Source organism: Malus sylvestris, chromosome 10, assembly GCF_916048215.2.
Source record: "Malus sylvestris chromosome 10, drMalSylv7.2, whole genome shotgun sequence".
Taxonomy (NCBI): domain Eukaryota; kingdom Viridiplantae; phylum Streptophyta; class Magnoliopsida; order Rosales; family Rosaceae; genus Malus; species Malus sylvestris.
The window spans coordinates 27,188,163-27,201,326 of NC_062269.1; the positions used below are offsets into that span (position 1 = coordinate 27,188,163).

Below are 13,164 nucleotides of genomic sequence, written 5' to 3' on the forward strand. Positions count from 1 at the left end.
AGTTACAAGCTTTATGCCTTCATCCCCTCTGCATCAAAGTAAATACCCAGAAATCCAAATGGGGACGTCACTGACTCACTACAAATAACCATATAATAGAATACTATTACAGGTATAAAATATGCAAACGCTATAAAAAATGCTATTAAAGGCATAAAATACTATTTGATAGCATTTTTAAGAAAAAAAATGCTACAAATGAATGCTATTACCTATTAAAGAGGGTTTGTGGTGTAGTGATAAACACACGGTGGCTCAATTCGAACTCCCCAACGATGCCCCCGCCACCAATTCCTTGGTGCCATGATGAGGGAAGTCATACCACCTACTCCTAAACTGTAGAAAACTATCCAGGAATTCATGCAACTATTTATCACTAGCCACTGACAAGAATGGGGCAGCAGCAACACAAAAACAGTGAAAATATTATCAAGAAATTGATTATTCAGTGTGAAGTTTCCAGCTTTTGCAAGTCAAGATGTAAATGACATAGCAGTAATTTTACCTTGTCGCCGAAACCTTAGGTTTAACTTCAGCAAGCCATAGAGCTCTCTGTTAAGAAGATCCACCACTCTCCGCAACTCCAGGGCGTTCATTCTGCCTTCGTCGACGCCGAGCCCAGCCACCACCGCCTCATCCTGCGGCAAGTAATTTACAAAATTGCCAACCTGAGCTCTGCAGCGGTGTAAGTTTCAGCATTGGATTGCGGCTTGGACATTCGCGTGGCGGCCCGTCGATTAGAACGAGAGGGTGAGAGACAACCAACAGAGTAGTTGTCCACCCAAAAATAATTACAAGGCGACACGTGGTTTTTTGGGAAAAAGATGACAAAAATACCCTTGATGTATAACGGGATTCCTACGCGCAAGTAGCGGGCAATCATCCTTAACCAAGTCAAAAATGCTTCAAAAATGTAACCAATTCCAAATTATCTCATCCATCCTCATTTAAGGTAATTCCCAAAATCTAATTTATTCCATTTAGCTAATCAATTAGCTAAATAATATATTTTTTCATATTTCCTAAAATCTTCCTTTAAAATCATAATAATTGACTAATTAAGGAATTAATTCCTAATCAATTCCTTAATTGTCAATTAAAACATCCATTCAACCCCAAAAACAAGTGAAGGGCCGGCCACCTATTGTTAGAAAAGGAATTGGCCATGTTTTGTTTATCTCTTGATATTTGCCCATTTCATCCCATTAATTAGCTAATTCATTTGGTAATAATTTTATTTTGCCAAATTAATTAGTCAATTAATCACATAACTCCCAAAATCATCTTAAATCATGAACAAAACCCACAAACAAGGCTATGTGGCCGGTCCTCTCTCACCCTAAGAGGCCGACCACTCCTCTATAAAAAGCCCCACATTTCTCACCAAAACCTAGTTGCAACTCTTGCTAAAATTCTCTAGAATTCTCAAACACTTTTTCTCTCTAAATTCTAACTTTGGCATCGGAGGTTCTTCAGCCAAAGCCCCCCCCCCATTCATCTTGGGCGCGTGAGGCTTTTGGCCTTAACCTAAGATGCTAGTTGTTTTGTAGGTGCAAAATTGTTCAAGATCGAGAAGGAGAAAATTTGCATCCACAGTAGTGGTGGTGGTTGGATTCAAGATTGTGAAGAGGAAAGAGAGAGGGAGAGGATGAGCGAGAGGGAAGATTTGGTTCAAGATTTGGGGTTCACGGGAAAGAGAGAGGGACGGATGAGCAAGAGGGAAGAGAAATAGGGGTTCAAGATTTGGGGTCCAAACTTGGAAAATTGAAAAAACAGCGCCTATTTTTCACTATTGCACCGCCAAATTTATCACAACTAGCGCGACCCAGGTATACAATTTGACCTCGTGCAAAGTGGTTTTGTGCGACGATCACATTAAGGCGTCGCGCAAGGGATTTTTTTTAAAAAAAAATTATTATAAAAATGACTGAAAATGTGACTTTTCTCCTTTCAAATTCAAATTTTTCTTTACATAAACCCCACAATAATTTTTTTTTAATATATATCATTCAATTTCTTAAGTGTTATACGCATTGTATGAAACTAGTTTTAAAGATCCAACCGTCAAACTTGGTTGTATATGCTTTGAGATTGCATGTGCCAAAAATCACATAAAACAAACATTCAGCTATCAAGTAACGGGACAAAACATTTTGACGGCTATCAACAAAAAATCACAATTTAACGGTTATTTTAACTCCGATTTTGATTATTTTTTATAGCTACACTCTTTGATCCTATATGAATGCATTAAATTAATTCGATCATCAATTTAAAATACTTACACAAGTAGATACCACAAAATCTTATGTTATACTTGATGAAAATATTAATAAACTCTAAATGTTAGGGAATCTATTGTTTTGATAGGATATGCATTGTACGAAACTAATTTCAACGATCCAATCGTCAAACTTGTTTGTATATACTTCAAGATCGCATACGCCAAAAATCACAAAAAACAAACATTTAGATATCAAGTAACATGACAAAACTTTTCGACGGTTATAAAAAAAAAATCACAATTTAACGGTTATTTTAACTCCGATTTTGATGATTTTTTACAGCTATAATCCTTGACCCTATATGAATACAACGAACTAATTCGATCTTTAATTTAAAATATTACACAAGTGGATACCACAAAATCTTATGTTATACTTGATGAAAGTATTAATAAACTCTAGGTGTTAGGGAATCTATCGTTTTGATGGGATACGCATTGTACGAAATTAATTTCAACGATCCAACTGTCAAACTTGTTTGTATATACTTCGAGATCGCATACGCCAAAAATCGCAAAAAACAAACATTCAGATATCAAGTAACAAGACAAATCGTTTCGATGGCTATAAACGAAAAATCACGATTTAACGGTTGTTTTAACTCTGATTTTGATGATTTTTTACAGCTACACTCTTTAACCCTATATGAATACAATGAACTAATTCGATCGTCAATTTAAAACATTTACACAAGTGAATACCACAAAAGAAAAAGGCAATGCAAGAACCCCAAAAGAAAAGCAAAAGGGCAAAAAAAAAAAAAACTTTGCGCAACGTAGGTAAGACTGCGTCACGTAAAGATGTTTTGCGCAACGCAGTTGTACCTACATCGCGCAAAGTTTTTTTTTTTTTTTTTTTTTTCCCTTTTGCTTATGAGTACAAAATAAATAAGAGTACTACTAAACCCACCTCATTCTCTTATTTTCCCACACATATTATAAATTCACCCGCTATGAAATATTAAAAAATTAATATGTTATTTCTACACCTACCATTATTCCTAAAATAACCTTTAATATATCTAAATTTTTTTTTTAAAAAAAAATATTAAAAAGAAACAACCAACCTCTCGTACTCGCCATCGAAGAGAGCAAACAGGAGGGGGATGAGGAGAAAGAAGTAGGGGAGAGACAAAGAAACAGGGGACTAACAAACTAAATGATCAGAGAAAGATGTGAGAAATAGATCGGAGGTTGGATGTCTTTCTCCTAGTACTCTCCTTCGTGTGGGTGCATGGGCTATTGGAGACCTGGTATTCGTGTCGAGTTTACCGTATTCGTGTCGTTTTCGTGTCATATCTGATATCTTAACAGGTCGTGTCGTGTAACACCCGTTAAAATAAAGGGTAAAATGATCCGACCCGAAATCGACCTGATAATATTAACAGGTACTATGACTCGACCCGTTACCCGTTAAGGAAAATATATTTTAAACCAATAAATAATCAAATGAAAAACATAATACTAAATAAGTATATACATATCATATCGTCACATCCAAAACATAAAAACGCAATTTTCTTTTAAGTATATTTTCACTTACCTAATGTCTTTAATGTTTTTTTAATTAATGTAGAAGTGTAAAAAAAATATAGAAAAAATATATAAACGCTCATAATAACAAGCTTTACAACTTTCATGAATAGCTTAACTTCGAAATTCACCACTATAATCATATAAATCATAGATCAAAATTTAACCGCTAATTGTTGTTTACATTTACGTTTCATTGTTCTCATCAAATTTTGTTTTTTCAGATTTTCTTTTTTGAAAACTTGATCTATTAGAGGATGTAGGAAGATGAACGATTTGGATCGTTGATATTATATTCAGAGTTTTACGATTAGTGAAAATATTGCTTGATGTTTATAAAGATTCTACAAACTATATGACATCGACTCATATATCAGTAACCATAAATATCAAAACGTGATATCAAAGATCTGAACCGCTCATCTTCTTACATCCACCATATGATTATATTTTCAAAAAAGAAAATTTAAAAAATGAAATTCAATATGAAGAATAAAGCGTAAATGAGAATCGACGGTTAAATATAAATTTAAGGTTTATGAATTATAGTGTTGGATTTGGAAGCTGACCCCTTCATGAAAATTATAAAGTTTGTCACTATGAGTGATTTTATATTTTTTTTACATTTTTTACGTTTCTACAATAATTATTATTAATTTTATTAATTTTTCCCTCATATAAAAAACATTATTCACGAAGGTTTTGAGGATTTTAAAAATCTAAACGATAATGCAAGTGTAACCATAATCTACTCGTGGAAGAATAATGATGAATCACGAGTGTTTATATATTCTTTCACATTTTTCATACGTGTATGTATGTCTTCTTAGTTCTTGCCTATACAAATACTATATTAGTTTCTTTTAATTTTGGACAACAACATGTTAAGTAAAATTTATCCTAGTAATGATAATAAGGAACTTTCATAAAAAAAAATAATGACAAAGATTTTTTTTTAAAACTTATATAGAATAATAATACAAAACTATATATTTAATATAGAATATATTGTATATATTAATATGGATATTGTATTTTATAATAAATCTTTTAGTGATTAAACTTTAAAATTATCAAAATAAATTTTTTCTTAACGGGTCGAAACAGGTTACCCATGTGTTACCCGTTAAGAACCCGTTATTAACGGGTTCTTAACGGGTCACCCAATAATGACCCTTTAATCTGGTTAACGTGTTGACGCGAAACCCGTTATTTTCATGTCGTTTTCGTGTCATGTCAAAAACTGCCCGGTCTTGGATCTGGTTATCTCCAGGTTGACCAACACGTAAGTCTACAAGAACATTATAATGAATTTATAAATAGGGGTCTAAAAGTCTTTTTAATAAGAGTAAATATGTCATTAAAATTTGGGACACTTTAGATGCGGTCCCTATCTATCAATATTCTTTGATTGAAACCTTATTAATTTTTAGTTTTTGATTGAGGTCCCTGACATTAATGTAATAATGTAAGTTACTATATTTTTTTTAAATTAAAAATTAAAAATTGAAATTTGTAATTGTTTATATTAATGAGATTTTAAATAAAACCCATAATTTATGGGATTAAAATAATAAAATATAAATTATACTCTCTATTATATTGTGTGTGTGTGTGTACATATATTTATGGGTACATTAACCAAAATTAACAAAAAAAAGTTATTGTACCAAAACATGGATACATTCTCAAATCAACCAAAAGAATGTACCCATATAAGTTTAAACATGGATTAAAAAATTTGAATGGATTTTATATTAAAAAGGGTACATTTTACATATAACAAATTGATATATTTGAGAATGGGTACATTTAAGATTAAAAAATTGAGAATCTTTTTATATATAAAAAAAACTAATAGGTACAAACTTAATTTAATTTAATTTTTTATTATTTTGGAAATGTTTGAATTGAAAATTAATTAGAAGTTTAATAGAGGTGTGAGTATTAAACCCTAAATTAATTACTAATTTTTATATTAAAAAATTATATAATAAACATGTAAATTCATTATCACATTAATACTAGGGACTTGAATCAAAATTTGAAAACTAATAAGGTTTTAGTCAATGAATAGTAAGAACTAGGGACCAAATACTAATTTTTCCTTAAAATTTTTATAAAAAGGTGGGTGAAGAAATAAGACATTGGGGTGGGCTTAGTACCACTCATAAATAAATTAAAATCAACTTAGTAAATATATATACCATTGAACATGATGGGAAACGCATTGTACAAAACTAATTTTAACGATCCAACCGTCAAACTTGTTTGTATATACTTCGAGACCGCATACGCCAAAAATCGCAAAAAAGAAACATTCAGATATCAAGTAACGGGACAAACCGTTTCAACGGCTATAAACAAAAAATCACGATTTAATGGTTGTTGTAACTTTGATTTTGATGATTTTTTACAATTACACTCTTTAACCCTATATGAATACAATGAACTAAATAGATCGTCAATTTAAAACATTTACACAAGTGGATACCACAAAAGAAAAAGGCAATGAAAGAACCCCAAAAGAAAAGCAAAAGGGCAAAAAACAAAAAAAAAACAAAAGAAAAAAAAAACCTTTGCGCGATGTAGGTAAGATTGTGTCGTGCAAAACATCTTTGCGCAACACACGCAATCTTACCTACGTCGCACAAACTTTCTTTTGTTTTTTTTTTTTTTTTTTTTTGCCCTTTTGCTTATGAGTACAAAATAAATTAAAATCTACTTAGTAAATATATATACCATTGAACTTGATGGGAAACAAATTGTACGAAACTAATTTCAACGATCCAACCGTCAAACTTGTTTGTATATACTTCGAGATCGCATACACCAAAAATCGCAAAAAATAAACATTCAGATATCAAGTAACGGGACAAACCTTTTCGACGGTTATAAACAAAAAATCACAATTTTAACAGTTATTTTAACTCCGATTTTGATGATTTTTTACTGTTACAATCCTTGACCCTATATGAATACAACGAACTAATTCGATTGTCAATTTAAAATATTTACACAAGTGGATACCACAAAATCTTATGTTATACTTGAAGGAATATAAACTCGTGTTAGGGAATCTATCGTTTTGATGGGATACGCATTGTATGAAACTAATTTCAACGATCCAACCGTCAAACTTGTTTGTATATATTTTGAGATCGCATACACCAAAAATCGTAAAAAACAAACATTCAAATATCAAGTAACGGGACAAACCGTTTTGACGGCTATAAACGAAAAAATCACGATATAACGGTTGTTTTAACTCTGATTTTGATGATTTTTTGCAGCTACACTCTTTATCCCTATATGAATACAATGAACTAATTCGATTGTCAATTTAAAACAATTACGCAAGTGGATGCCATAAAAGAAAAAGGCAATGCAAGAACCCCAAAAGAAAAGCAAAAGGGGCAAAAAAAAAAAAACTTTGCGTGACGCACAAAACGTCGCGCAAACGGCCCTTACACAACGGCACTTTGCGCAATGAAGGATGCGTCGCGCAAAGATGTTTTGTGCGACGTAGGTGCACCTGGGTCGCGCAAAGTGCCGTTGCGCAAGGGCCGTTTGCACAATGTCTTGTTTTGTACGTCGCGCAAACATACTTTACGCGACGAAATTTGCTCCGTCGCACAAGTTTCCATCGCGCAAACATGTTTTTCTACTAGCGTTAATAACATCATTAATTATTTGAATAATAAAATATTTTTACTTTTAAATATATTCCTTTAGTGTTAAAAATGTTACAATTAGTATATTTATATTTATGGCTAAATGTTTTATCATATATTTTTATTTTTAGTTTGTACCTATTTTTAATTTGTACCAATTTTTTTTTCATTTTTAATTTGTACCCATATATTAGTTTCTTTTTGTGCCCATATTTTTTAAAGTTTTATTTGTGTTTGTACCCATGTGTATACCAACACGTGATATTGTATATTTAATCAATAATAGAAAAATTACATATGGTATATTTATGTTTTATGCCTAAACTTTGTATCATATATTTATATTTTTAGTTTGTACCCACTTTTAATTTGCAACATTTTTTTTAAATTTGTAGTACTTTCTTTTTAGTTTTATTTTGTACCCATGTATTAATTTCTTTTAGCGTTTATATTTAAAAAAAATTCATTTGTACTCATAATTTTTTAATCTTTTATATGTACCCTAATTTATTTATAATGTACCCATTCTTCTTTATTAATGTACCACTTTGTTATATGTGAAATGTACCAATTTTTTTTTTTTAATGTACCAATTTTTTTAACACTATGGATACATTCTTTTGCCATTATTATTTCTTATTTTTACATATTTTTTTATCCATTTATTCAATCAAAATGTTTGAATTTTTTTATTGTAAGTGTTTCTAATAGTATTATAATGAGGGATTTTAAATTTATAGGATTATAAATCTCACAAAATATCAAACAATTAATGTCAAAACTATAAAAATATAAATATTAATTGTAATATAATTAGGTGTACAAAGTTAAGGGACTTTGATCAAACGTTGAATATCGTTAAGGTTTTAGTTAAAGAATGTTAAGGATTAGGGACCGCATCCAAAGTATCCCTTAAAAAATGAGAGACATTGCATGTGCTTATAAAGAGTTGGGTTACTCATCATATTGCCAATTGGTTTTATGTTAAAATCTTAATTTTCTTCGCTCTATCAGAGCAAGTTAGTTATTGTGTCAAAGCTCAATAGCTAACTACACATGTTTCACACCACCCAATTTAGATTTGAGTTTTAGTCACTTCCACTTTTGTCTTCACGAATGAACGATTGATATTTAACTAATTGATTTTTTTTTTCACTTGTTGAGATTTAACTAAATGAGCTTGTGAACGGGTGAGATTTAATTTGTGAAAAGAAAATTTGCAAGCAAGAATTTCCAAATTGAAGTTTAGGGTAAAAATAATTCGTGTAATAAAATTAGCAATTAAAATTTAAACCATATATATAATAAATTGATACCATATGGATAACAACAAGCCTACTAAAGAAAAGAGATGATCATAAACATGACTTGATCATATTCCCCCACTAAATTATCATTAGGATTGTACGTATTTCAAAACAAAACTACATTTATAGAATTTTATTGTATTAATATTATACAACCATATTAGAATAGCATAACTCTCTGGTTTTTATTCCATTAAGCACACAGTTCAGACGATTAAAGAGATGCCTTCGTCTGTATAGGAATTTTGTCTGTCACTTCTAGTATCATCTCAAACGCATTTTTCAAGCATGACTTGAACTTTTGAGGATCAATAAAACCCTTCTGAGTTCCAAAGGAAATCCTCAAGTCACCCATATAACTGACTATTGTTATGATAATGTCCTGCAAAACCATCAAAATCTCGAAACGTTTAATAAGATGCGTTAACTTACAGAGAGAAGCACACTGCTCTAACTTGACCTGTATTAATTACATATGCTCAAAATCGGACACATCAACGTACTATAAATATATACTTAACGACGTACCTGAGGTATACCTAAAACCATAAAGTATACACCCTTGATTGGATGATCAGCCAAAGCTATTTTCTCGACAGGCCCTATCATATTTGATATCATGAGGCTCGACTTCATCAGTCTGTTGTGCATGTATCTTGATGCTGCCTGCAACATCAATACCATTTCAAGGAGGATTACTTTAATTATACCATAGGTATGGTTGATGTTGTTTGCAACATCGACCATAAATACAATATGTCTACGCATATTATAACACATGAATTAATAAAACCACATAACAACATGGCCATCCTCATACTGAAAGTGTATTGAGAGATGATTACCCACCTCATGGCCTCTAAGCTTGCTCACAATTTCAAATAGCTTGTTATAGAAATAAACAGAAAAAGAACTCCTCTTCCTCTTAATACGCTTTTGTGCTTCGAAGACGAAGTCCAGCGGGTTCGAGATTTCAGTTAAATTGGGCATGGAAACCGGCATGAAAGCGATTCGGTTCCCCCATGGCATCTCAGAATTGGGTCCGATCATCTGCTTCACCGGCTTGTAATCACCATGAGTGATCCTAGTATTGACCAACACCAGCGCTCGGCAGCTTGCTGCGCTGCTTGATTTTTGGTTATTATTAATAATCTCTTGCATGTACAGTCTAGTAGCAAAGAACACTATTCCACATGTCACATCATTTATCGTCTGCCATAGCAAGACAAGAAAAAATTTCGATCACACAAAATGATATATATGAACAAAAAAATATAGCGACCTAGCTAATTATAATCACATATAGTATCTTACCACGTTGAGCTTGTTCTTGATTAGTTTGATTTCATCAAGGGAGAATATCAAGCTTGATATATCCATTGGCAGAAACTCAACTCCTGAATTCCCAGATCTTATCGGTGTTCGATCATCTTCAACGAAAGCGCTCCAACCCAAATCCTTCACAGCATAAAAAGCTGAGGTCAATTTCTGAGACACCCACCTCAAAGCACTCTTATAATAATTGTCAAGTCCCTTTCTCTCGGAACCTCGGCGCGACGGAAAAGTTAGAGGAAGAGAAGGATCGTCAGCTCTTTGCAGACAAGAAAGAAAAGCACTCATGAAGGAGTAGCCATCGCCAAGTGCATGGTGAAGCTTGAATATTAGGTTACCCGCTGCAGTGGAAGTTGGATATTTGATTATGTGAACTTCCCACAGTGGTTTGTCTTCTGGGTATTTTTCCAGTACTACTTTTGATATGTAGTCACCGAGATAAAGGTCGTAAGACTCAGGTGGCAATACTCCAGAGGGAAAAATAGGGACGTGAACATGATCTGTGAGCTTCACCTCAACCTCCTTCCATTGTTTCTCTCCGTCGACGTCAACCTGCGGAGGATTTTTCAAATTTAATATTAAATTAATTTCCTAATTATAATCATTACCATGATAGGAAATAGTGTTTTCTAACATTCAAAAGCAATTAGAACTATTTCAATAATGATATTCTTAGGGGTGGTTCGATATGGGATATCATACCGAAACTAGTATCTCGAATCCCAAACCGAAATTTTTCGGGACGGGAATTTGAAGACCAATCCCAAACCAAATTTTCGGGAATCCCGAAATATTTTCGGGATTTCGAGACAAATCGGGAATCCCAAATTTAATTATGAAATTTTGAATTGTTGTTCAAATATATAATTCAAGAACACATTCATGAACTATGAATGTCATTTCATTCACACTACCATTTAATCTAAAACTAGCATGCCTGACTATTTTTATCATAGTCAAAATTCAAATTAATTAAACCCTTTTTGCAATCTGTTGAGAGACAAAAGAATCTAGCCTTCTGAAATCATTAGCCATAGCAGCAGCAATAATAAAATCCAAATGAATATCAAACAGAACATGAAAAATATGCAAGGTGTAGGGCATTCCAGGTTGCGGAGCATGAATTAGAAACTACTAGCATCAATTATAAAAGAATAATATATATAATATATATGTATAAATATATATATATATATATATAATAATTAATATAATATGTTTTCAGTTCGGTATGGGATTCCCGAAATATCGAGAAGCCAATCCCGAATCCCGTACCGAAAATTCGAGATCGGTTCGGGATAGCATCCCAAAAATTTCGGGAATTTCGGTTTGGGAAATTTTTGGTTTGGGATCGGGATTTTTTCGGTTCGGTTTGGGATTTTCGGGATTTTTTTCCACCCCTAGATATTCTTACCATATTTTTGTACCACAATTGTATATCATTTTAGGTGACATCTAATATGAACAGCCACATCATCTAAATTAATTAGCATTTAATTTCAAACTGTTAATCAATAATTAATAAAAATATTGTTAATTAAATAATAATTGCGGTATATGAAAAGTCTCCTTCTTCCTTCCCCTATCCATTCTTCTTCTTCCTTCCCTTTTTTTTTCATGCCAGTTTTTTTATTGATTTATGTTGATTTCCATGATTATGGTCAAGCTTTACAGAATTTACTCATACACTACAATCACCATTGATTTCTATCTCCAGACTCATGCCCCGTAGCCCCAATCCTCATTCCCCTGCAAGTATTTTTGTCTCCAATCCTCATTGGTACTCCATGGTTGTTCATCTCGTGATTTTTTTGTTTTCTTTTCAAAATATTTTTTTTGTGGTTTAAAAGAAGGATTTTATTTGATTATTTCATTTAGTAATGCCTATTAGCTTTCATGGGAATTAGGAGTCAAAATCAAATTTGTCTATTGGATTAAGGTTCATACCTAGTTAAGTTACTAACGCTAGAGGGAGATCTTGAAGTTTGCAATTTTCCTTATTTAAGTGTTTTAATTAATAAGAAAATTGAAATTAAATGATGTAGCTTGTCCAACTCATCTGCCACCTAAGATGGTAAAGAAAAGTGGTATAAAATTGTGGTAAGAATAACATTATTCTAACTATTTTTTGCAAAAAGAACTTCAAAGCACTTAAATTTTTAATAAAAGTTCGATCGTACATTTCTAATAAAAGCATTTATACATATGTTAGAAGTGTCTTTTAGATAAGTAGTTCCAAACAAATCTTTAATTCAATTTGATCAATTATTTAGTGTAAAGACTCTAAGTCTTTATCTTGAGTTTTTACTCATACGTCCCAAGTTCGAAAAACTCGCCTTCTCTCTCCGTTAATAAGTATAAATTTAAAAGAAAAAAAGTTGATAATTGAAATGTTTATGACTAAATTTCAACATCTCAAATAAAAGCATATGAAGAGAGAGAGAGAGAGAGAGAGAGAGAGAGAGAGAGAGAGAGAGAGAACCATGATGGAGCAGAAGCGTGGGTTGATGTGGAGGAAGACATCCTGAAGGAAAGACATGATCTTTGATTCATCGATTGGAACCTCAGATTCCAAAACACCAAGAACTGACATGGATAACACCGAGGTGTTGAGGCATTGCCCAGTAGGACTCACCGGCTCATTGTAATAATCTCCATCATCATCCTTAATAAACTCCATCTTTTTTCTTTCTCTGTCTACGTTAACAACAAATTGTAGTGGTTTAGTTCATTTGGGGTTGCTGCATGCATCTTAATTTATAGGGCATCTCTTACGCAAGAATGTGAGTAAAATGGTCATTTGATTCAATTATGAAAAATGACAATATTGAGGGACCCATTGTTAGTCTGTCGCTTCATAACCCTCTAAGAAATTAAGAACGCGATGTAGTTGGTGGTCAATGTTTAAAATGTTTTAATTACTAAAAATTTGCTATGCATTTTTATCCTTGTTCGCACAAGTCGAGTATTGTACTGCCCGGCTGATGAGAAAGACTTGTATGGAATAGATACATTGTTACAACACGTGGTGTTT

At 32.3% G+C, this 13,164-nt stretch overlaps 1 protein-coding gene across 1 annotated transcript; it reads right to left on the reverse strand.

Annotated features, from left to right (window-relative positions):
* Window positions 1–8,772: 8,772 nt before the first annotated feature.
* On the reverse strand, window positions 8,773–12,864 carry LOC126587110 (wax ester synthase/diacylglycerol acyltransferase 11-like). The gene is made up of 5 exons (XM_050252084.1): window positions 12,613–12,864; window positions 10,113–10,682; window positions 9,648–10,010; window positions 9,327–9,464; window positions 8,773–9,180 (listed from the first exon to the last, which is right to left on the reverse strand). Exons 1-5 carry the CDS (start codon window positions 12,808–12,810, stop codon window positions 9,013–9,015), a joined length of 1,437 nt encoding a protein of 478 aa, XP_050108041.1. The 5' UTR covers window positions 12,811–12,864; the 3' UTR covers window positions 8,773–9,012.
* Between the last annotated feature and the right edge of the window lie 300 nt (window positions 12,865–13,164).

Excerpts from the sequence above, each read along its gene's own strand:
- LOC126587110 (XM_050252084.1), bottom strand. The coding sequence starts at position 12,810 with ATGGAGTTTATTAAGGATGATGATGGAGATTATTACAATGAGCCGGTG. Across the intron at positions 10,683-12,612 it reads CACGCTTCTGCTCCATCATG|GTTGACGTCGACGGAGAGAA; the intron begins GTTCTCTCTCTC and ends AATCCTCCGCAG. Across the intron at positions 9,465-9,647 it reads GCAAGCTTAGAGGCCATGAG|GCAGCATCAAGATACATGCA; the intron begins GTGGGTAATCAT and ends TTGATGTTGCAG.